We start from the raw sequence: 23918 nt of genomic DNA on the forward strand, positions 1-23918 counted from the left end.
AAAGCTTTACCAAAACATTTATTCCATTCTATACATGCCACACATTTTAAGAACTTTGGGACGTCACAAACTGGTTTAGATGACCTCTGACAGCTGACCATTCAATGTGAAAACACCCACAGGAGTGAATGGGTAAGGGTTGACAGCAGGACTTGTATTTATTTCAGGAGGAAGCTCAGAATCGGTGACAGACATGGCATAGCAGGCCGAGCCGGAAACGCTGAAGCCGTCCTCTGGCACAGCTGCACCCTCGGACGACTTGGTCAAGGGGCTGTTAGCGTCCATCACAGCAGCACTCGATGGAGCCGAGTGGTCACTTTCAGCCTCCGTGGCGGCCGGGCCAGCGGGAGAAAGTGGGGCGGGGGTGATTTCCTCAAGCTTAGTGTATAATGTCCTCAGAGTCAGAGGAACGGACATGCACCTGAGTCATGAACACAAATACACACTGTCAAAGAGATCCAATTAAGGCTGGAAGGAAATGACTGAATCCTTTCCGCACTTACAATTTGGTTATATTTACATCTGCTAAAAAAAATCGATCTTGTCAATACATCACAGTGAATCACTTAGTTTGCTGCAGTATTGATTACACTCAGAAGGGAGATTCAGAGCCATCAATTATACATGTGTTTCCTCATAAAATTGTAGAGCAGGGAGGGAAACTTGTCATGAACCATACCTCTTCATAATAGTAGAGATGTGTTCATCCATGGACGGATCACATGCTCCTGCTCCAAACAAGCTGCAGGTAATATGATGGGGATCTGATACGTTCACCAGCACTATGGACAGAAATCCACCATAAAGTCATACATTTGTCATTTGCTTGACATTACATCGATCACAATATAGCTTCAGATAAGTAACTAGTGGAAAATGCTCCTTATAATTTCATTAAAATTGCATTTTTTAAAATTCTACCAACAGTCTTAAAGGGATAGTTCAACATTTTGGCAAATTGGCCCATTGCCATAATCCCACGAGCTGCTCAGAGCTACGCTACAGAGGCTCATGGGATTTCTTGGTTTCCCTCATTCAATTCATCAAATACACAATCCAACAACTCCCAAAATGCTCTCGTGGACAAGTTGTGACCTGCACATTCACCACGCTATGAGGTAATAACGGAACGTTACGAGACAAAGTTGTTTTCGGGGTAAATTCATGCAAAACTGCTGATGTTCCCGCAGTTTTTCAGCAAGCAGTCTCTGCATTTGCCTCAAAAACTACTGTCTCGCAATGTTACGTTATTATCTCATAGCGTGGTGAATGTGCAGGTCACAACTTGTCCACAAGAGCGTTTTGGAGTTGTTGGATTGTGTATTTGTTAAGTTTGATGAGGGAAACCAAGAAATCCCATGAGCCTCCGTAGCGTAGCTCTGAGCAGCTCGTGGCTCTGCTCTGCCGTTCTAAAAATAGTTTGCACCGACAAATAAAGGTAACAAACCTACTGCTATGACTACAGGGATTATGGCAAATTTGCCAAAATGTTGAACTATCCCTTTAACACAGAAAGATTCGAGTTTATGATTAAAAACGTCAATGAAAAACATCACATCCTCACAGCTTAGAAGCTGGAGGCAGGAAATATTTGGCTTGTCTCATAGCTGTGACACTTTAATCTGAGTAAAAACATTGAGTGGGAAATACTCACACACAGCGAGGGAGTCGATGTTTGGTTGGTGGAAGGTCACAGAGAAGCTGGTGTCAGACTCCAAGAGGACTTCAAAGTGCAGGTCACAAACTGAACCTGAAGACAAGGTACATCAGTGAAGCCTCACGTCACTTTGCAGACATGTCTGTCGCCATGACGCCAGTGATTTTGTAATGTAAAACTCCCTCTTACTTTGATTGGCACGCTGAGAAGCGATGCAGCTCCTCAGCAGGGTGTTAATGACACACTGGTGGCGCAGCAGGTTCAGTATAGCCGGGACATGTGCCGGGTGGGTGAAGGGAACGCCATCCATCACAGTTCCCCCATGTGCGTGCGCCTCCCATGCAGCTCCAGGGAAAATATAACTGTGCATCACACCACCAGGGAGAGGCTGAAGAGAAGAGAGAGCATAAAAAACAAAGATTTATTTTAGATCTAAAGCTTGCATAGTAATTTAGCTTGGACCCAGTTATCATTTGTTTCATAATCAGTGTGCTGATCTTTAAAGCAAAACATACAGACCACTGTAAAAATAGTATCCTGTCCATCCAGTGTGTCCACATGGCTGCTTGGACTCGGTGAACCTCTCAGCAGAAGCTTGGGTAAGGGTGCCCACTGCAGGTCAACCTCTGGTATGGCCACATCTATGGAATATCACAGAGGGAGAATACAGGAGAACATGTGATAGGGTGAAGAGCAGCTTAAAGAGGAACTACTGTAAGCAGGATTTTTCCAGTGGTTCTGCTATATTTTTTACCTTAATTAAAAAGCTCCAGAGTTAACTACATGACTTGTGACTTGTTACGAGTGGCTCTTTGCCTTCCACCTGGCGTCTCAGGGCTGAAAACCAACCATGCAACATCAGTGTAGTACCTGGCCGCCGCCCCGGTGTCCCAGCTCTCGTCTCCATAACCCGCAATCGTTTGTTTATGACAGTTAAAGCAGAAGTAAGCGGAATGTTTGTGTTAATATAAGTCTTAAATAGTCTAATCTTCCGACGGCAATCACTTAATAATATACACTCTACAATATAGAGTGTTTGGTCTGAAACACGGGTCTGTCAGTCACTCTGCTCTGCTGTAAGCCGAGGAGAAAACTTTCCTTGTATCCTACAACCTTTATCCAATGAGGAGAGAGAACGGCATAAAGGGGCAGTCCTCTCTGTGTGTGCAGCCAAGGGATGCGCGTGAATGTGGTGACGTAGGGACGAGGGCGGGGACTGCTAACTCCATCTGCTGACAAGAAGTTAGCCAAAACCACCGGATCGCTTACTTCTGCTTTAAGACTATGCAGATACACGTCGTAACATCGTATATGTTATATAACGTTATCCACCGGCCCATGCATTGATTTTTCACTGGTTTCATTGTGAACAAAATGCACATGGCCAGACGGAGGGTTAGCAAATCAGCAGAAGAGCGACCGGACTTGCATAGTTCCTCTTTAAAATGAGTTAAAGTATAAACTTTAACATGTGTGAAAAGAAAAAGAAAGTTCGGCCTACCTTTTATGCAATATTTCCTGCGAACAATTACCTCACCTGTAATTTGGCTGAGCTTGTTTACAAAAGACATAAGCAGTGGGACAGCTGGCTGCAGTTTGAGGAGAAAGCAGGCGGGCAGCGTCTCATTTGGCACCTCGTTCAGCGGCAGGAACACAGGAGAACTGCCACAGGACACAATTTCGCTATATTAATACCACTGGCGCTGACATTCAACATTCACTGTGGGATGTAAAATTAAATACGATTCCTGATGAGAGGGAGATTAAACAATAACAGCGTTACCCCTGGGGATCCAGCTGTGGTGGCTGTGGGATCACAGATGCCATCTGGAGCTTGTGAGACACAACGCTGACACATACGGTCACCTGGGCTGCCTGGACACCTGCTTTTATATCTGTTATTTCTTTAAAAAACAAAGAGCTTTTATTATAGGAAAATCTGCATTTGACAGGGCCGTTAAAGGCTTCCCAGGAATACAGACACATCTCTCATGCATTTACACAGCAAGTCTATTAGTAAATGATTTTAGTTTACCACCAAGGAGCGTCTGCTTTTGTTTTGCAGGCATTTTGAGATCTTACGTGAATCTGTTGGTTTTACATCAGTGGGAGCGATAAAGAACTGGATAGTCAGGGGGCAATCTGGAATCAGAAACTTTAATTTAAAATCTAAGCAATTTAAGAAAATATGTGTTGATAACTTGTGTTTTTGCATCTCTACCTTCTTTTCCAGCTGTAAGAAATCCAATCCTTCCATTGTTAATCATGTCTATTTGGGGGTCACTGTCCTTTTGTACCCTGATTGAAAATGATTCCAATTTACAAATAATTATTTTCTTGATGAGTTGTTAGGTTTATGAAAAATGCAATCATGAATGCCACATAAACCATTGACTTATTGCCTGAGCTCTAATTTGCAGGGGAAATAAAGTTTAGGCTTTTGTGTTTGATGTTGCCCACCTTGGCAAATTAGAAATTTGCTGCAAGTCTTTCCCAAGGGAGTGTAGAGATGTAAACAGCAACAATTTGATTTCGCTGGGGGGAAAAAAAACAAAACAAAACAAAAACATCAAGGAAATGGATAACAAATACAACTGGCCAAAAGATAAATGCAAGATAAAAATTGTTTTAGGGTTGTGTACTTCTCTCCAGGGATGTTGTACTGGGTGAAGAGCCCTGCCAATCTCACGGAGAAGTCGGCAAAGTTCTTTAGCCTGCATGGATAAAGCAGGAGGTCAGCATGTGTATCTGAAATCATCTATCTTTAAGTAATCACTGAAATAGTTTGTACTCTAATCATCAACTCAATGGTTGAGGGAATAGCAGCACTGTTGGGTCCAAGTGAAATGTCAAAGTCTAAATTTACCATTGCTCTTCCTCTTACCTCAGCAGCTGCAGAAGGGACTCACTGGGCTGCAAAACAATTTATTTTTATTAGCACATGGACTAAAAAAAAAGGGAAGTGCTGTTAATAATGGCCGGCTGGAAACTGCACTTACAACGGGGGCTTCTCCCTGCGGGGCCACCTTTACCTCCTCCACCCCACCACACGGCAACAACACCACCTCCAGGTAGAACAAGTCGGCTGTGAGGTAGCAAGTGGCCTCAGTAACATGAAAACCCATTCTAGACATGGATATGGAAATGAATGGGTGTCACCACAGTATATATCGGTAGAATAACAGGTGACAGAAGAGATAATGTTATATCCTGGGGATTTAGATAGTTAGAAATTAAATAAAACTATTAACAGGTTAATACTGTAGATCTGGTAGGGGTGTGAATCAAATATCACAAGCTCAAAATAGAACAAATTAAAGGACAAAGATGATAAATGGAATCTACCCTTGTTGTTTGGCTATCATTTCCAAACGAAACCTCATGGTATTCATAGACGACACTGAAAAAAAAACAGAATCTGACTTACTCACAGGTATAAAGTGATATACATGTACTGAAATACGTGCGCAATTTTGTTTTATTTACCACTGAACTCTTCCTGGAGCCTTTCTAGGGATCTGACCAGAGGCTCACAGGGTTTTGATGCATCTCTGGATTTCTCCTATTAGGGGACAAAGGGAAGAAAAAAAACAACAATGGATCAGTTGTGTGGCAATGTCATCCTTGTGCACACACTCTTTGGTCCTGTTGGCCCATCCCGCCATGTAACACACAAACTGCATGTCACCATGGCACAGACAAGTGTTGAGTTGACATTTGAATGCTTTGCATTTTGGGATGGGTTAAGACCAAGGAGGCTACAGCAGGCCTGTCCAAATACAATCGTGCACTGCCCTGCTTAGTTAAAGAGAAGTCTGGTCCTACAGGAGTCCTTCTTTTACATCAGTGCTGGCAGGAAGCTGTATGACTAACCCCAGCTGCCTTATCCTTTTGGACCACACATCCCTTCAGACCACCAAGTAATCAGGTTTCTTTACTAGACTCCAGAGACTGGCCACTGCCAAGCTCCACTTTGTATTAATCCAAAAGTATTATCTACCCTGCTGCTCCACCCATGACAAATCTAAAGAAAACTAACCCACCCTCTCCTCAAGAGCCTCTGCACACAACTAACTATGGCACAGCTAATGCACTCTGCAGATCCTCTGTTGGGTGTACAATCCATTGGAATCTATGAAGCTTTGCTAATCCTAAAGTAAAATAATGTATGTCTACAAGTATATTTAATGGAGCACAATGTAAAACTTGCAAAAGCAAATGAGTGAAACCAACAGATAGTACATGTCTTGCCAAACAGGAGGCCTTGCCGAGCCAAGGCCATACAGAAGCCTAATTAAAACGAGAAAAACCAATCAACCAACTTTGTTTTGTTCCAAAAGGCTGAGGCTGACAACACATACTGTGCCATGTGGTTGATAAGAAGTGAATCCAAGTGAAGTTGTGATTACTGTCAATGCACAGACTGCTGATCAACAACAAAGACTCGAGTGTTCCAGGATACATGATCTCATTCTCAGTGCATCACTGCACCAGTTCCTGATTCACAGCACATCATCATATTGGAGAAACCCTCCAGCGACCTGCAAACTGAAAAATATCAGTTTTCCCCATGCATAGCAAATAAGGGGGATAGTCTCAAATAACCTGACTAACGGGAATCTTGGGTGAACTCCATCATTTACATAATGAAGGGCAAGAGTTGACTCATGTGAGGGGAAAATAAAGAAAACGAGAACCATAGTGATCAAACATTGTGAAATGTTTGACGTTTGTCTCACCATGCATCTGCGGACAAGCTGAAAGGTGTCATTCCAGGTCCTCTCTGCAAACTTCAAGCGCAGGTCAGAAATTATGGACTTTGCTTTCATCTCTGAAGGAGAAAGAGAGGACAAAATATGAAAATAAAACTACAATATCCACACCCTTACATTTGTGGGCAAACTTTAAAGTGTGTTTTGGATTAAAGATAAACACTTAATTGTGTGTTTGGATTTTGGTTTGCAGCCTGTAATGCTCATCTTGCAGTCAACACTTAAAAAACCAACATTACCTGGTCTGTGTGTGTCTATTGCAGCGTTGCTGACTTGACAAAGGGGCCTCGCCCTGAGCAAACGTGACAACATTTAAATGCGGATGAACTAATTATTCAATTATCTAGCATCCTCTTGTGCTTCATGCAATATCTAACCACATAAAACAGAAATGGTGATGTGTGAAGCAATGCAAATGACGTTTTATTTTATAAATAAATATTTAAATTGATGTTGCATTCAAAACAAAAAGTAAAAGTGAGTGTTAGGTTCTCCCAGGCGGGCGGGCGGGCGTTGTCAGACGGAGCCAAGCCCACAGGACGTGCAGTCAGTCTGCTGCTAACAGCCACCAGCCAGCCCAGCCTCTGGAGTTAGCCACGGAGCTAGCCATGAGCTAACAAGTAGCTAGCTGAGTCTTTTCCAGTTTTTGCCACCACAACTCAGCCTTCGCCAAAACGCCGTGCCAAGGTGAACACTGTTTAACATTTTACCGGTAGGTGATGTTGTTGCACACAAAACCCGTTGTTGTGTCTCGTTTGCTCTTTTTCTGCTCTCGCATCATTTAGTTGTGATTAGCTGCTTGTTATCTGCTCGCTAGCCCCCCTCTTTTTTTGCCTGTGTGTAGCTGGTTAGCCACCCGAGCTGGGAGCTGCTGAGTTTTTAAAAAGCATCGACCCGAGCATCTGTTGCTGCTGGGTATCTGCTCTTTTTTATTATTAATATGTGGTTTAATGTGTCGTCTCAGTCGCCACCTGCGTTTTGAACTTCCGTACATGTTAAATTACCGGTTAGGTGACCTGTCTGTCAGGTGAACCTGCTCGGTTGGTTGGTTAGTTAGCTCGTTAGCCGCATCGCCCACTGGAGTCTGTCCGGCATGTCGGCGGCTAACTTGCTAATAAGTTAACGTGATTATTGGAGTACTGTGCTTCGTCTTACTGATGTAATGATTAAGTCAAATTGTCTCCGGTGACGACGTAGCCTAGACCATCTAATTGTGTTGTTGACGTGCCTGTGTTATTAGCCTTGTTTAGCTATGAGTTGCCAAATAATGACATTAAACTAAAATACCATGGCGATAATTGTTACCTAAGTAACGGCTGTTGCCAGTGCATTTCTATCACTGTTTTGAACATGTAACTTTGTTTAGAAATTGTTTTATTAATTGTTGAACCGTTTCCTCTTTGAGCTGGTTACATATCAACCTATGTCTCTGCCATTTTTATATACTTTACGTTCATTATAATGCTACACGTGGATGATATTTTTCCATCATGTTTAGTCAAGAGGTGTGTCTCCGCAATGTGGTTGTCCAAATGGTTAAGGTAAAAGCATATTGACTTTAGTACTTAATCGTAATATTGACTTCCAGCATGCAGACCATTTTGTTAATTTGTATAATGACCCATTGGCTCCATTCCCGTATTTATCCCTGATCCTCAGAAGCCGGTGTTGGCCTGTGATGGGAAACGGCATCAGCACACACACCTCTTGACATCATGTCATTCCTATAGTCGTCTTGGACAGTCCAGTATGGGAAACGGATCACTAAATGGCTCTGACATATGTCAGATCTTATCCACCCCTGTCAGAATTTAGGAAAATACTGCCAGTTGTAGTTGTAAAAGTTTTATTTCTCTGCCATATGGCGTGCACAAGTTCCTCCAGGGTTAGTGGAATTTGTAGAATTTGTGTTTGCTTATCTGCATGTCATCCATCTCAGTAGGTTTTCTCAGAGGTTGCCAAAAACAGTTTATTTTCCCACAGATTGCAAATGTAGTTGTGATTAGAGGCTATCTACGTTTACATGATGACCTCTGATTTGGTATTTTGCTGATCTACAAGGCTTATCGTGAAGGCACCATTGGAGTGTAACAACAGTGTTTACTACTGTTGTATTAAGGAACATGTAATCCACACACGCATGGTGATGGGGAAGGAGCCAGTGGATTTATAAAGCAGCCTGTACTGTGTCAATCTAGTAGAAGTCATTCTTATTCTATCTGCTGTATCTTGACATGGTACAACGGATACTCCCCTGTATTATATTTTAGAGTAATGGCTGTTTCTACTGGTTGAATTTTTATTGTAGTGGGATTTATTGCTAAGAGACACACTGATGGCTATGCAATCTAACTGCTGAGATGGAGTCTAGAGCCCCCAGAAGTGATGATGAAACATCTTACCATCATTTTCTCTCTTTTCCTTCTCTGTCTCCCCAGGAATTATCATTCAGCTCTTTGTTGCAGCTGCAGTCCAGACTGATTTTTACCCTCTTCATTTCACAATCCTTCCCCTCCACCTTGAACTTTCTCCCTTTCACACTCAGATCTCTCAGTACACAGAGCCATGGCAGCTGCTAAGCCAAAGGGGCAGAACTCTCTCGCCCTTCACAAAGTGATTATGGTGGGCAGTGGAGGAGTGGGCAAATCGGCTCTCACACTCCAGTTCATGTACGATGAGGTGAGCCACTTACACCACAGCTGTGCAGTTACAATTCACAAGTTTTTTTTGTTGTGGAAAAAGTTCAAGTGAAGCTTTTTTTCTTTTTTCCCCCCTCTTCTTTTCCCCCTCCAGTTCGTCGAAGACTATGAGCCAACCAAAGCAGACAGTTACAGAAAGAAAGTGGTGCTGGACGGAGAGGAGGTACAGATCGACATCCTCGACACAGCTGGACAAGAGGACTATGCAGCCATCCGGGATAACTACTTCCGCAGTGGTGAAGGTTTCCTCTGTGTATTCTCCATCACAGAACTGGAATCGTTTGCGGCAACAGTAGATTTCAGGTACAGCAGCGGGCTTTGATTTTAATGCAGAACTCTCTTATCCATCAGCATTGGATACATTTCAGTTTTCCTAGACTAAATGCTTCGCTTTCTGATACTTTGGAATCTGTAATTTACAGCTTTTGCTCTGTGATGGTTGCAACACTGTGAGTGAGTGTCTTAACTTCCATAATTCATGACTCGATGGCATTTCCTGTTTTGCAGAGAGCAGATACTTCGAGTGAAGGAGGACGAGAACGTGCCGTTCCTCTTGGTCGGTAACAAGTCGGACTTGGACGACCGACGGCAGGTCAGCGCAGACGAGGCGAAGGCACGTGCCGAGCAGTGGGGCGTATGCTATGTGGAGACTTCTGCCAAAACCCGTGCCAACGTCGACAAGGTTAGTCCGATCGGCAAAAGATAAGCCACGGCTTGGCTGCGGTCGTGTAAGCTCAGTTGATCTACAGCAGAGATATGAGAGCCCTCTTTTTGTTATTTTGTTTATTCATGTTTTTTGGGTTTTTTTGAACAGGTGTTCTTTGACCTGATGAGAGAGATCCGGGCAAGGAAAATGGAGGACAGCAAAGAGAAGAACGGGAAGAAGAAAAGTAAAAGTTTGGCCAAGAGAATTAGAGAGAGATGCTGTATTTTATAGTCCTAAAAGAGAGCAGGATAGCTGCTTATGTACATATACATTTCTCAGACTTTTGCATTTACTTTGTGCCCACACCTGACCATGACTTTCTGTTCCTGGCTAACAGGACATCTGACCGTGCGTCAGGGAGTAGTAAGGTGGCACTCCATACACCATTTATAGCTCTAACTTTTTATGTGCTGACACTCCAAATAACTTATGTACTCTCTCTCTCTTTACTCTGACCACATTACAGAGTGTAATAAATGGATGGTGTTTTAATTTAGGCCTAAGCTTGACAAGAGGCTAAGCCCTGAAATGTTACAAAAACCTTTCATTGTAAAGTTTGATGTGTATAATATATTCAGACAACTGTGCAGTGCAAGTTCAAAAAGGAAAAGATAAAATGAAAGTGTCAGAGCCAAGGTTTAAATGGGGAGGGAAATATAACTGGAGCTCAATACTGGAACGCCCCACTTCGTAGAATCAGTCCACCGTCTTTGGTAGGAAACGTCAAGTGAACAGACTTCAGCAGTGTAGTGTCAAACCAGAATTCATCAAGTGCCACAGAGGAAATGTACATTGCACTTGTGAATCTTGGAAGCATTTTAATTGAATGATCATGTGTGTTAAACTTAGCCAGAGCTGAAATTTGATGCCATTCCTATTTGTCGTCTTACACCTCAATTTTACTGTGATACGGTTATCGACACTTATTGTTTTTATGTGTGAAGTCAAACTTTTATTTTCTTTCTTTCCTTGTCCTCTATCATATCAACCAGTGTAAGCTGATCGCACTAACTTTCTTTCTCCCCTTCTAGTCACTTTGTTGAGTCTTCTCAAAATGCACAAACAACATTGATCTTTACCCTTAAACCTGTGAGGGATTTTGCAACACTTGAACGTTTTTTTTCAATTCTAACATTTCAGAAGTTTTACCTCACTCGGCTAATGACTTCCATTGCCTTTTTATTTTTGCGATGACGGAATCCCTGGTGCTCTGATAAAAAGGCGATTCCATAACACTACATCCTTTATATGCTGTCTTTAACACATTATTTAACATGTGTCATTTAACACAGATAAAATAATCTGCTTCCAGACATGTAAAGGTTTCTTTTGCCAGATTTTACTTTTCCTGGCTCAGACTTTTTATCTCCCTATTTTTATTTTATTTACACCTATTCCTAAAAATTGGGACAAAAGTGGTATTAAATTGATTGATAGATTAAATTTGAAGGTAGAAAATGTCAAAAAATGAATGCTGGCTTGATAAAAGTAAGGTGGTACCTGTCCAAAATAAACTTACACTCTTGTCACCAAAGAAATATGCTAGCTAGTACAAACAAGTGCCCACCGTTTAATTGAAGTGAATGACAACTTTCTGTGGTGAGCATCAGAAGAAAGTGCCGCAACGTTAGTGCATAAATTATCTTTATAGAAGTGACCGAGACAAAGGTTGAAGGAGCGTCAGGGGAGGTGAAAAGATTACATTGGAAATGGCCTGGGGAAAAAGTACAAGGTTACGAGGGCTTTAGTAATTCATGTACAGTGTATCACTGTTGCCTCTCTGTCCATTGTGAATGTGAATAATCCCCATATGCTCATCCCGTTTGCCTGTAACCTTTGGCTGCCAATGATGTGCAGAGTTTAGAGGTCATTGACTTTGTACTTTGTTTACCTTTGTTACATTTTGTGCAAGCCTACCCGGTGTTAGAATGCTTTAGTGGCAACTCGATGAAATATTTTGTGTTTCTTCTTCAGGTCTTGCTCATGTAGTGGAATAATTGTACAAGCAAGTGGAGATTAGTGTAGTGTAAGAATTGGCAAAGTGAGAATGCAGCACATGATTAGTAGCTAAATTACATACACCACAACACCTAATGAAATGTGCCCCTCAATCCTCTTAGAGTCCCTTTACAACTGAGCCACTCTTTGTTTTCCCACCACTTCTAACTTATTCAAACAAAAATACCTTAAATTATTTTTTTTTTCAAAGTTTGACAACCATCCAGAGGTTCCTTTTGCCACATTTCACACTGATCCAGTTTAGGTTATTGACATGAGAGTAAATGTGTGCGTGTGTGCATTGCCAACAGCAGCAGCTCACCATTTACATTAGAGTCCAGCAACCAGTGGGATGCCCAACAGTGGAGTCTATGCAAAAATAATTGGTGCAATTGCAAAGAGGACGAGATAACTTCAAAACGGTTCAAAAACATTGTCACTGTCTTCAAACTACTTTTTTATAAGACTTGGTGCAGCAGAAGCACTTAAACTTGAATGCGGTTAAGAGAGCTGAACACAGCTGAGGAAATCCAACATCATCCCAAAAGTTGTCGAGCGCAAATAAGAATGTTTCATTGATTTCCTGAGTTAATAGATAAACACTTTAAAATCCATGCCTTTTGATTACAGGCTTTGTTTGTCGTGTATTTCAGTGTGTTAGTTGTACAGAAAGACAGTAATGCTTAAGAATGTCTGTGGGATTTCATGTTTACTGAGAAGCACACGGTTGAGAGAGTTTTAGAGTTTAGAAATGGGGAAATGGGAGGGTGAGACTGGATATGTGACAGTTAGCGAGGCAAAACATTAGGAAGCCATGGCGGCAGAATGTTTGGAAAGTCGTTTGGTTTAATATTCTCTAAGGGCTAACCTCCAGTACACTACACCGTGATTGAAACGGCCCTGGAAGTTCAAGCGACAGGCACAAAAACTGACATCCAGTGTAAGAATCACAGTCTGTTATGGCACACCTTCCTTAGCTTACGGCCATTACAATAACCAAGTGCTGTGTGTCTACATTGTTGAGGATCGCAGAAGCTACTGTACTTACGTCGACCACCATAGTGCTTGCTTACTCGAACATCGGCTTATCACAGTCTCATTCATGTTTCAGTGCTTTTTCAGAAGCAAACGTAACTCATAAACGTTCTTTTTCTCTGTCCTCATGAATAGTTTAATAGACTGGACGGTCTTAATATTTTCAGCTGGATACTAAAACAGATGTTTGTGTGAAAGCTAAGAGCAAAATGTCCTACTGGGTATTCAAATAACTTGTTTTGCCTTTTATACAAATACCCTCGGAGTGAAAAAAGAAGAAGAATAGATATCCATGTCTTTTGATTGGATGGTTGTATGTACTGTATGCCATCAGTTAAATGTTTCCTTCATGTTTACTTATTTTAAACATAACCACTAATGTAGCCTATCTGTTTGTGAATGCAAGAGGTGAAGCTTACATTTCAATTCATTTTTTGTGAGGTATTTGGAAATGGCAAATAAAGTGGATATTACTAATAACATTTTCCAGATGTTTGTAGCGTTCTTTGTGTGATTACTTACGCAGGTTGAAGAAGCTGTCTTATGTTAGTTCATTCAAGCAGAAATTGACACTGCTTAAATTGGCCTTGTTGTCACCAAGCGCCGACAGCTTGTCTACACCCACATCACTGTTTACACATTAACACTGATTCTTTGTGCTGCATTTAGGTTTTTTTTTTTTTCTTCTAATATTTGACTTTGCCAATGTCATGCAGGATGGGAGGGGTAAGTATTGATTTACCATAGGACAGACATGGCTGTGTTACAGTTTGTGTATGATGTCTGCTTGATTTGATTTTTTTGTTAAAGAGCTGTCGCCAAGTGTAAAATATTAGTCATTTTTACATTTTATTTTACAAATATACGGTATTAGTATTTTTGTAATAAATTCAGCAAATCTATTACAGCTTTTGAAGAATGATCTGGTATTGCATCCATGTGCAGGCAGAAGAGGACACTTTTTTTATTTGTCCATTTTGTTTTGTTTTTTCTATTTCATAATTATTCATTATTTTATTTTTTGACAGCTACCTTTGAAATGTCTCAATTTATATAATTAATTTACGTTAATGCATTAATTAAGACACAGGCCCTTAGAAGAATCTATGGTCAAATCCAAATAAATGAACACGAAAGTCAGTAAATAAATGTATACCATTATCAATATATATATATATATATAGCCTATATATTTACAAGAATTATACATCTCTTTTGAAGGGGAAAAAAAACGTAATAAACCACTAAAACAATAAATGGCGTACAACTCACGTCAAATTGATATGTGTATTTTCCAGTCTTGTTTGATGTATAGAATCTCTATAGAAAAAACAAGTTTAATTCTGAGATCGTCGGATTAACAGAAAGGAAGCGGTGGGTTGTATTTTGAAGTTAGGGGTCAGGGGTTTCCCTTGGTGGGACGTAACCACTGAGCTGGATGACGCACACGCGTATCATTGGTCCACAGCGACGCACAAGGCCTGTAGTTTGAAAGCTGTCTGGGCCCAGGCGAGCCACAGCGTTAGCCACACTCGAACAAAGTTGGGGATATTTTGAAATAAAAATCAAATCATTTTTGGGGTCATTTTTACCCGGAAAGACGTGAACCACTTTTGGGACAATGCGGCTGTCGGAGTGAGCAAGAAGCCGGCGGAATACGTCGGAGCGGAGGTGTTTTTGAATGGCATTGTTTTATTGCATCTTGACTTGAGTTGCCGTGAACTCCACGCAAGGAGAAAAGAAAGCTAAGTGGCTAAAGTCGCTAGCGGCGGCGGCGGCTATCCAACAACTCGTGTGCTATTCACTTCCTTGTTGCATACTGGAGGAGGAGTGCGATGGAGGGCGAGAAGAAGTTTGTCAGGAGGAGACGAGATAGTTTTTTACCTCCACTTTAACACTACCCGGTGAATGGATGTACATGCTCGCAATTCACTGCAACATTTCAGAAGAACTGGATTTTCAACTCTGTGTGGCTCCGGGCCTGTGCTTTGACCATGAACTGGAAAGCGACTGTGTAGCCGGACACAGCTAGTGGAGGCTAGCTGGCTAAAACCGACTAGCGTTAGCTGGCATATCTGGGAGATGTCCGTCCTGGAGTACAATGGTTGAGTATCGACTGGCTCTATAACTAAGCACTGTATTGTGGATTATATGTGACGGAATCTACTGGCACTTATTTTCAGTAATTACCGCCAGGGATAGCTCGTTTTATCCGGAGCCACAATCGTGTTAGCTCTGTAATGCTAACGTTAAGCTCGTGATTTAGCTACCTAGCTGGTTGGCTGTCTTAATTGTGAGGTAGCCGTAGCGTTAGCTCACTAGCCTGTTACACAGCTAGCCCCAATGTTTTGTTTCACGACACAGCCAGGGACATAGTTTAGGTAAAGTACGCAGGATTAACTACAACTCTCGACGCGGGCGTAGCGTTTATTTGGCGGATAAATGCCTAATTCAGACGTGCTTCGCGAGGGTCGGGGACGGAGCCCCTCAGCACAGAGAAATGCTAACAGGCAGGACAGACGTAGTAAAGCAGGGAGCGGTGCTGCTCAGCGAGAGAGGCCCCGTGAGAAGAGGCGCTCGTCGGCTTCTACGAGAAAGAAACGCAGGCAGGCCAAGGATAGAGACTTGTGGCATACTGGTACGGCAGAAGACCACGACAATGATCGAAAAAGCACTTTTGATAAAGAGGTTGAACTTCGGACATTGGTAGAGTATGACGACGTGAGCTCCCAGTCTGAGCGATTTTCTGGGAGCCCCTCTCCTAAACTTGACCCCCACGCTGACCGTCTCTCGGTGGACCGACTCAGCGATGTTGACTTTGTTGACTATAATGGACCAGCATCTCCAGACAGAAGTCAGCCGAAAGACCGAGAGGCGGTGAGTGTCAGCAAAGACGAGCAAACCAGAGGACCATCTGAAAGAAGCAAGCAAGACAAGGAGCAGGGGAGGAAAAAAGATCGCCAGAGTCGCGAGAGAGACTCCTCAAAAGCTCGGAGTGGAGGAAGCTTGAGTGGCTCTAAAAACCACAGGGACACTACAAGGAGCAGTGATAGAAATGGTAAAAAGACATCCACGTCTCAGTCCTCACAATCTGCAGACAAAAGGGATTCAAAAAGGCACAGAAGTAAAACTAGGTCTGATAAAGAGCCCCCGTCTGCATATAGAGATGCTCCACAATCTTACAGAGATGACCGCGAAGACCTCAGGGCATACAGGAGAAGTCCTGGTTTAAAATCAGAAAGTCCCTATGGGACGTCATACTCGTACACCTACCAGTCCCCTGGTAGCTACAACCAGCTGATATCTAGAAGAAGTCCAACATATGGGAGCAAAAGACTCTCTCCCAGTTCCACATATTACAGCCGGGATTCAGATGTGTATGGGGCGTATGGCGCGACAAAGTCGCCCAGTTCATACTCTAGCAACAAAAGGAAACGATCCCCTGCGAGCCCAGCGAACTGGCGCAGGTCACCAAGTTATGGCCGTCATAGTCCGTATGAACAAGGAGAGTTTGGTTCAAGTCCTTATGGGAATCGCAGGAGATCACGAAGTCCATACAGGAAGTCCCTGAGCCCAAGTCCAGATGTCAGGTAAGTTCTTAGGATGAGGTGTGTTTGATTTCTGTCTGTGCTCTATTATAGTGGTGTGTCCTTTTGATTTGTTATAGGCCTTTGATCAACCAGCACACAGATAGAGATTTTGATTGATTGAAATCTTTATTTTGAACATGTGTGAACAGTGAAATCAAAACAAAACCAAACATAATAAATAATTAAAAAGAAAACAAAGAACATAAAAAAACAAACAAAAAAACTAGAAAATTTTACTACTAATTAACTAATAATAATAAATAAAATAAAGTTTAACATGTTTGGAAAGGAGTAGGAAGAAGTAAAAACTTATTAGCCTAACTCCTACCCCCACAGTGAAAAAGATACTGTATGTGTGCTATTGTGCAATTGCTGATAATAAATGTAAAAAACCTACCTGATATCTTTTCATGGAAAGCACAACACTCCAGCTTCAATAGCCACCAGTTTTTCTTTCATTTGATTCAAGCAAATGAAGCAGTCATGTGTAACAGTTTGTAATGTTGAAGCAAAATATACAATGGCGTCCTTGTCGTTTCCTTTCCAGGCGATCTGCTAGATCACGTAGCAGAAGTCCATATTCATCCTCGAGGCATTCACGTTCTCGCAGCCGCCACCGCCACTCTCGCTCCCGCAGTCGCCCCTCTAGCCTCTCGCCGAGCACGCTCACCTTCAAAACCAGTCTCGCGGCCGAGCTGAGCAAGCAGAAAAAGGCTAAAGCTGCCGAAGCGGCCGCCAAGCTCAAGAACTCCAGCAACACGTCTACTCCGACCAAGGGTTCGTCGTCTGCTCCCCAGCCGAGCCCGAAGTCTAATCACGCAGCCAGGAAGGGCCGCCCCCCTTCTCCACCTCCACCAGAGAAAGGCCCCAGAACTCCCACAACCAGCCAGCCCCAGTCTCCCTCCGACAGGTCGTCCAAGACCAGGACCACCGAGCACCAGACCAGCAGGGACAAAGACGGAAAGGGGAAGGACGACTCTGTACATCGGGACAAGAGGAAAGCACCAGCATCTATACCGAGCAAAGACAAGGAACGAGCCACCGGTTCTATCATGTCTACTCTGTCATCTCTCCCATTGCCCCAAACAGTTCTTGAGCACATGAATAAAGGAGAAGGGTAAGTGTGTGTTGGGGCAGTTGACCTAGAAGATTAATGCACCTCTATACTCGACTGTCTAGACTTACTCTGTCATTGTATCCTACATTTTCTTCCCATCAGCTCAAAGGACAGCTTACTCTCAGGGAAGAAGAAGTCAGAGAGAAAAGCCCGCCAGCTTCTGACCGATTTGCCTCTCCCTCCTGAACTTCCTGGTGGCACGTCCTCCCCGCACAGCCCACCCGAGGACAAAAAGTCCCAAACCCTTCGCCGAAGACCTAAGTATGTTAGAGTGCATCTAGTCTTCCTTTATCATTTCCTGTTGATGCTCTTTGTTCTACACTCACTTTACTTCCTTTGAACTCTTTCATTGTAATTCTCAGAATTTGCGGCCCAAGATACGGTGAGATCAAGGAAACGGAGATCGATTGGGGCAAGCGCTGTGTGGACAAGTTTGAGATCATCGGAATCACAGGTGAAGGCACCTACGGGCAGGTGTACAAAGCAAAGGACAAAGACACTGGTAAGTGTTCTGTACATATGTTGTTCATAAACCAGTGTCCTGTGCAGCGATCTAGTTTTGAGGTGCATTTCTTCCTTCTGTTTCACAGCTGAGATGGTGGCTTTGAAGAAGGTCCGCCTGGACAATGAAAAGGAGGGCTTCCCAATTACAGCCATCAGAGAGATTAAAATTTTGCGACAACTCAACCACAAGAGCATCATTAACATGAAGGAGATTGTCACGGACAAGGAGGACGCTCTGGATTTTAAAAATGATAAAGGTATATTTTGTTGAATGTATAGATTTCTCCAACCTGATCTTTTTTTTTTTTTTCTTGGATGACTAAATTTTTTTTTTCTCCCTTCCATCTCAGGTGCTTTCTATCTCGTATTTGAATACATGGACCACGACTTAATGGGTTTGCTCGAGTCCGGCCTGGTTCACTTCAACGAGAGTCACATCAAGTCTTTCATGCGACAGTTGCTGGAAGGTCTCGATTACTGCCACAAAAAGAACTTCCTGCACAGAGACATTAAGTGCTCCAATATTCTGCTCAATAACAAGTAGGTCCTCGGGATCTCTGCTGTCAATTAGAACGATCTCGCAAAGATTTTATTAAATCGTCAAGCCTGTTTTCCAGCTAGGTCTAATCAGTCGTTTTTTTCCCCCCACCCAATCAGAGGTCAAATCAAGCTTGCAGACTTTGGTCTTGCTCGGCTGTATAACTCTGAAGAGAGGTGAGCCTCTTATATTCTTGGATGCAGCTTTCTTGCTAAAACAAACTTTGTTTCATTCTCCATGTTTTATTCTAACCCTTTGGTGTGATTTAAAATAATAATCTGTATTCTCCTTTCCAGTCGCCCATACACCAATAAAGTGATCACACTATGGTACCGCCCCCCAGAGCTGCTCCTGGGGGAAGAGCGATACACGCCTGCTATTGACGTGTGGAGCTGCGGGTAAGAACAGGACTGATATGGACTTGTTGTGGACATGTTACATGATTATCCATCAGGTCATAATCAAAACTCACGCCTTGTTTTGTCTGTCACAGATGTATTCTTGGAGAACTGTTCACAAAGAAACCCATCTTCCAAGCTAATCAGGAGTTAGCCCAGTTAGAGCTCATCAGGTAAATGCTTGCTAAAAATGTAAATGTTTCACTTTTAAGTTCTGTTTCTCTCTCAGTGGTGCAACCACTCCGAAAAAAGGAAGAGAAAGTGGCACATGTTTTACTCTGATCGTCTCAGTTGAAGGCAATGCCATTCAGCCATAATATGCGCTCTGGTTAACAGACCTCACTTATCTTTTTTTGTGTGCGTGTGTGTGTCCTCTTTAGTGATAAAAGTCAAGGTAGTGAAAGTAAAAAAACCTGAAAGTTTGTGCAGTTCTTTAAGCTAGAAAATGGAAGAAGCACGTTTTACTCGTCTCATTTACTTCCTCACTTTTACTACACTGGTGACATCGAGGGAGGAGAGAAAATGAACTGTGACGGCAAATGTGACGCAACAAGTCGGGCCAGTTGCCTGGGTGTTGTCAGTTATTCTGGGAGTCACAATTTACCGTTTGCTAAAAAGTTGTATTCTGCTTTAACTAATGACTTGTGTGTTCCTGTCATCTAGTCGAATCTGTGGCAGCCCCTGTCCTGCTGTGTGGCCAGATGTAATAAAACTTCCCTTCTTCAACACCATGAAACCAAAGAAACAGTACAGGAGACGGTTACGGGAGGAGTTTGCTTTGTAAGTCAATGTCCATGACCTCTAATCATACATTTATGGCTTGGGGCTTCCAGCAGCACGTTTTACCGCGACCTTGTGCTTCTGTTGCCGTTTAGCATCCCTCCGTCTGCCTTGGATCTGTTTGACCATATGTTAAACCTGGACCCCAGCAAGCGCTGCACGGCTGAACAAGCGCTGGGCAGCGAGTTCCTCAAGGACGTGGACCCAGACAAGATGCCCCCGCCCGAGTACGTTTCCGTTCATGTCGATCTTGCTGTATTTAATCACAGTTGATAAATCCTCAACATTTCTCACCGTGTTAACCATTTGTTTCTCTCCAGTCTTCCACTGTGGCAGGACTGTCATGAGCTGTGGAGTAAGAAACGCAGGCGACAGAAGCAGATGCCAGAGGAACTGGCGGCCCCTAAGGCACCCCGTAAAGAGCTGGGCCTTGACGACAGCCGCAGCAACACTCCCCAGGGCTTCCCTGCTCCTGGAGGTATCAAAGCTCAGAATGCAGCTGCTTCAGCTCTGCTCGGTGAGCCTGACTATCATTTGTATTTGTACTGTTTAATTATTGATTTTAGTTTGTTAGTCACTGGTAAAGATCTTTGGGTTGTACTCCCCTGTGTGAAAGGCACTATGAAAACAAATGATTATTATGGTAAACGAACCTTGGAACCAAAGTTTAACAGCGAAACCTCAATGCTTATCTTATTTTTCTGTCTTCTCATAGATCCGAAGGGTCCAAACTCTCAGTTGACACAGGAGCAGCTGGCGGTCCTCCTGAATTTCCTGGGCCAGCCGAAGAGCGCGGTCAACACAGCCCAGTTTGTCCAGTCCATGAGCACAAAGGTCAACCAGGAGACGTTACAGCAGCTCTCCAAAGCCCTGGCGCCCACCGAGCCGGCCGAGCCTCCCGCTCCACCTGCACCCGCCAAGCCTCCCCAGCCCGCCGCTCCAGCAGGAGTCCCCCGCACCCCTCCCATGCCCAAGCCCCCTTCGCCCCCCATGTCCGCACCACCGGGTATCCCAGAGGGAGAGGCCGCATCCGCCACCCAGACGGCGATGACAATGCTGCTGGCTCAACTCCTCCAAGCGCAACAGGCCCAGAGGCAGGAAGCCGGCGAAGGCGCAGAGGGAGCAGAGAGCACAAACCCTGCAGGAGTGGTAGCACCTGGAGGGTCTCTTCTACCTCCAGAGGTCAAACAGCCTCCAGAGCCCAGCCCAGTCTCTCCAGGTAACCCCCCGCCCCCCTCCCCTCCTGTACTTAACGCTCAGCTGTCTGACTGAACACATCTGACAATTTCTTTCTACTTGAGGCTCCTTAAGCCATTTTTTCCCCATCATTTATTTTTAAAAGGTTTTCACCATATGTCAGCGATAGAACATTGGTTTACCAGATGAAATCATGTGTAATGAAAACAGATTAGGCCAAGAACGCTTTGCAGGGAAAGTGGTCAGCAGATGGAGTATGTCAAGAATGTACAAAACCACAAAATTATATCTCCAGAAGGATCAAGATCTGTCAATTACCATTAGTGTGACACAAAAAAAATTGGCTCTATCCAAACCGTTTATTCAGATTAGACTGAGATAAGAAGCAGGGAAATCCAAATTACAGGAACTAGAGAAGTGGTTTGTCTAGGTAGAAAACAGTTCAACTTAAAGGGATAGTTCAACATTTTGGCAAATTTGCCCATTGCCATAATCCCTATAGTTTTAGGAGTAGGTTTGTTACCTTTAATTGTCGGTGCAAGCTATTTTTAGAACGGCAGAGTAGAGCCGCGAGCTGCTCAGAGCTACGCTACAGAGGCTAATGGGATTTCTTGGTTTCCCTCATCCAACTCATCAAATACACAATCCAACAACTCCAAAACGCTCTGGTGGACAAGTTGTGACCTGCACATTCACCACGCTATGAGATAATAACAGAACGTTACCAGACAGAGTTGTTTTGCGCGTTCCCATCGGGGGCAGTTTTTCAGCAAGCAGTCTCTGCATTTACCTCTAAAACAACTCTGTCTCGTAACGTTCTGTTATTATCTCATAGTGTGGTGAATGTGCAGGTCACACCAGAGCGTGTTGGAGTTGTTGGATTGTGTATTTGATGAGTTGGATGAGGGCAACCAAGAAATCCCATGAGCCTCCGTAGCGTAGCTCTGAGCAGCTCGCGGCTCTGCTCCACCGTTCTAAAAATAGCTTGCACTGACAATTAATTAAAGGTAATGAACCTACTCCTAAAACTATAGGGATTATGGCAATGAGCCAATTTGCCAAAAGGTTGAACTATCCCTTTAAAAAAAGAAATGAGATAAATTTACTCACAGTCTGATAATTTTTCTTATCTCCCTCTCTAGTGTCTGAAGTAGGTGGAGTGTCGATCCTACCCCCAGACCAGAGACCACCTGAACCTCCAGAACCACCTCCACACGCTGACCTGGACTACCGGCAGCCTCCCCCCGAGCCCAAGACGGGCCACGCGCCCCCCATCGCATCTGCAGGCGGGGGCGACGGCGGGAGACCCCCGGAGCCCGACTACCCCCCTCTACCTACCGCTGAAGGGCCTGGATACGGGGGCGAGTACAGCCACCCGCCGCCTCCCCCCTTCACCCCCGCAGGGTTCGGGGACAGCTACATGGGTCACATGCTCGGCGGAGGCCTGCCCCCACACACCCTGAGGGAGGTGTTCAGCGGACCGGGCCAGGTCACGGGCTCCTCGTCCGGCGCCGGGGTCCTGGCCCCGGCCCACCCGGACCCCTTCCCCCCAGGCTCCGGAGCCACCAGACCCAGCAGCATGGTGTTCACCGGGGACAAGGACCACCGCTTCGAGTACAATCACAGCCCCTTACCCGTGGAGGGACAGCCCAACCCCGGCGCCATCCACCTGTACAACCACGCCATGGCTCGGAAGGACGGCGGACCCCCTCCCCCACCCATCCCAGCACCAGGACAACCCTGGGGCTCCCCTTCTCAAGTCGGGGCTCCACCACTACCCCTGGGCTTCGTCCCACACGTGAACTCGACAGCAACAATCAGAGGACGAGGACTACCTTTCTGAAAGACTGGAAAAATCTGACATGGCAGTTTGTGACAATGGACAAAAGGCGTGAGGACTCTATTTTGAGCCTGACGCCTCTCATGCCAGACCAGAGGGATCTGGAGATGCACACTCAAGTTTGTAATAACTTAAATCAGTGTAAGGCATTGTATTCCTCCCCAGTCTGGAATGTGGAGTACGTTTGCAGAAGGACAGTGGAATAAACCCCGGAGGAGCTTTTCTTGCTCATACCATTTTCATATTTTTTTGTAATCTATTCTGCTGTCTTTTAAATTAAACTTTTACCTTTTTTGAGTGTACATTTATCAGACAGGTAAATTTTAAAATCTCTACCTTTAGCTTGTCTGTGATTTGCTCCAGGGCAGACTAGTATTAATGTTTTGCACTACTGACTGAAGTAGGCGGAAACAGTTTTAGCTATGAAAGGAAATGGATGATGTGCTTTACCTGCACAATTAGGAATATGACCAGTAATGTAGTGTCCTCCTTTTTTTTTTTTTTTTTTTCTTTTTACGGCCATGATTTAGTGAGACGATGGTGACTCAGTTGATTGGGTTAATGGCTTAGGTACCAACACAGGCAGCCATCTGAGGAAAAGGACTGTTAGTTCCAGAGAGACTGGTAGCACTTGGACAACGGCAGAAAATCCGATCTGACTTATTGGAGAAAAGCTATTTTCACTCTCAATTCCACATGCCTTTTTGCCAATAGGTGTTGTAAATCATGAGGAAAACAGACACGTAACCCGAGTTCAAAAAGGAAACAATGTCTTTTTTTTTTTTTTGTACTAAAAATGATTTTGTCCCCCCTCCCTCCTCCTTTGGCAAATGTTTATTAAAGAAATGCCAACAACATATCGTTGTCTCTCGTTACTACAGATTATCAGTGGGCATTTCTGCTGCTGCTGGATAATATGTTGACTTCATAGACACCACCACCAGATGGCAGTGCCGGTCAAACATCACTGCAGTGTGTGTGTGTGTGTGTGCTCATTTCAACATGTGTGTCTGTGATTCAGATTGGCATTCAGCACCACATCTGTAGGCAAATGCGCTCACTTGTCAGTCCCGCTCAAAACCAACAG

The 23918-nt window shown here is 43.9% G+C and overlaps 3 protein-coding genes across 11 annotated transcripts; 2 read left to right on the plus strand and 1 right to left on the minus strand.

Moving 5' to 3' along the window:
- med1l (mediator complex subunit 1-like) lies at positions 1–7200 on the minus strand. 2 transcript variants are annotated; one of them, XM_085763863.1, is made up of 18 exons: positions 6807–6822; positions 6669–6721; positions 6397–6488; positions 5144–5219; positions 5003–5057; positions 4657–4783; positions 4542–4570; positions 4300–4371; positions 4118–4192; positions 3879–3955; positions 3740–3799; positions 3441–3561; positions 3195–3319; positions 2177–2298; positions 1847–2045; positions 1655–1750; positions 680–782; positions 1–421 (listed from the first exon to the last, which is right to left on the minus strand). In XM_085763863.1, exons 1-18 carry the CDS (start codon positions 6809–6811, stop codon positions 76–78), a joined length of 1833 nt encoding a protein of 610 aa, XP_085619989.1. In that variant the 5' UTR covers positions 6812–6822; the 3' UTR covers positions 1–75. The 2 variants fall into 2 exon arrangements, with proteins under 2 accessions (XP_085619989.1, XP_085619990.1); XM_085763864.1 differs by lacking the exons at positions 6669–6721; positions 6807–6822 and adding an exon at positions 7140–7200.
- Positions 6438–13347, plus strand: ralaa (RAS like proto-oncogene Aa). Of its 8 annotated transcripts, none has more exons than XM_085763868.1 (5): positions 6438–6459; positions 8868–9108; positions 9223–9431; positions 9636–9810; positions 9943–13347. In XM_085763868.1, exons 2-5 carry the CDS (start codon positions 8995–8997, stop codon positions 10063–10065), a joined length of 621 nt encoding a protein of 206 aa, XP_085619994.1. In that variant the 5' UTR covers positions 6438–6459; positions 8868–8994; the 3' UTR covers positions 10066–13347. The 8 variants fall into 8 exon arrangements, with proteins under 8 accessions (XP_085619994.1, XP_085619997.1, XP_085619991.1 ...); XM_085763871.1 differs by having other exon boundaries at positions 6441–6459; positions 8975–9108; XM_085763865.1 differs by lacking the exon at positions 6438–6459 and adding an exon at positions 6975–7141.
- Positions 13348–14282: 935 nt separating this feature from the next.
- On the plus strand, positions 14283–23296 carry cdk13 (cyclin dependent kinase 13). Its single transcript, XM_085764035.1, has 14 exons — positions 14283–16457; positions 17005–17574; positions 17677–17835; positions 17937–18076; positions 18165–18335; positions 18429–18618; positions 18736–18792; positions 18913–19014; positions 19110–19187; positions 19678–19794; positions 19890–20021; positions 20115–20311; positions 20510–21013; positions 22134–23296. Exons 1-14 carry the CDS (start codon positions 15310–15312, stop codon positions 22832–22834), a joined length of 4266 nt encoding a protein of 1421 aa, XP_085620161.1. The 5' UTR covers positions 14283–15309; the 3' UTR covers positions 22835–23296.
- The last annotated feature ends 622 nt before the right edge of the window (positions 23297–23918 follow it).

Source organism: Trachurus japonicus, chromosome 20 (assembly GCF_045865225.1).
Source record: "Trachurus japonicus isolate A0001 chromosome 20, Traja_1.0".
Classification (NCBI taxonomy): domain Eukaryota; kingdom Metazoa; phylum Chordata; class Actinopteri; order Carangiformes; family Carangidae; genus Trachurus; species Trachurus japonicus.

What these genes read in the sequence shown, in the direction of transcription:
- med1l (XM_085763863.1), bottom strand. An exon ending in AGCTTGTCCGCAGATGCATG is followed by an intron (nt 5,220 to 6,396) that starts GTGAGACAAACG and finishes GTCCCCTAATAG; the next exon opens with GAGAAATCCAGAGATGCATC. An exon ending in TTCTCAGCGTGCCAATCAAA is followed by an intron (nt 1,751 to 1,846) that starts GTAAGAGGGAGT and finishes CCTTGTCTTCAG; the next exon opens with GTTCAGTTTGTGACCTGCAC.
- ralaa (XM_085763868.1), top strand. Translation starts at nt 8,995, where the DNA reads ATGGCAGCTGCTAAGCCAAAGGGGCAGAACTCTCTCGCCCTTCACAAA. An exon ending in TCCAGTTCATGTACGATGAG is followed by an intron (nt 9,109 to 9,222) that starts GTGAGCCACTTA and finishes TTCCCCCTCCAG; the next exon opens with TTCGTCGAAGACTATGAGCC. An exon ending in GCGGCAACAGTAGATTTCAG is followed by an intron (nt 9,432 to 9,635) that starts GTACAGCAGCGG and finishes CCTGTTTTGCAG; the next exon opens with AGAGCAGATACTTCGAGTGA.
- cdk13 (XM_085764035.1), top strand. Translation starts at nt 15,310, where the DNA reads ATGCCTAATTCAGACGTGCTTCGCGAGGGTCGGGGACGGAGCCCCTCA. An exon ending in GGATTTTAAAAATGATAAAG is followed by an intron (nt 18,336 to 18,428) that starts GTATATTTTGTT and finishes CTTCCATCTCAG; the next exon opens with GTGCTTTCTATCTCGTATTT. An exon ending in CTGTATAACTCTGAAGAGAG is followed by an intron (nt 18,793 to 18,912) that starts GTGAGCCTCTTA and finishes TCTCCTTTCCAG; the next exon opens with TCGCCCATACACCAATAAAG.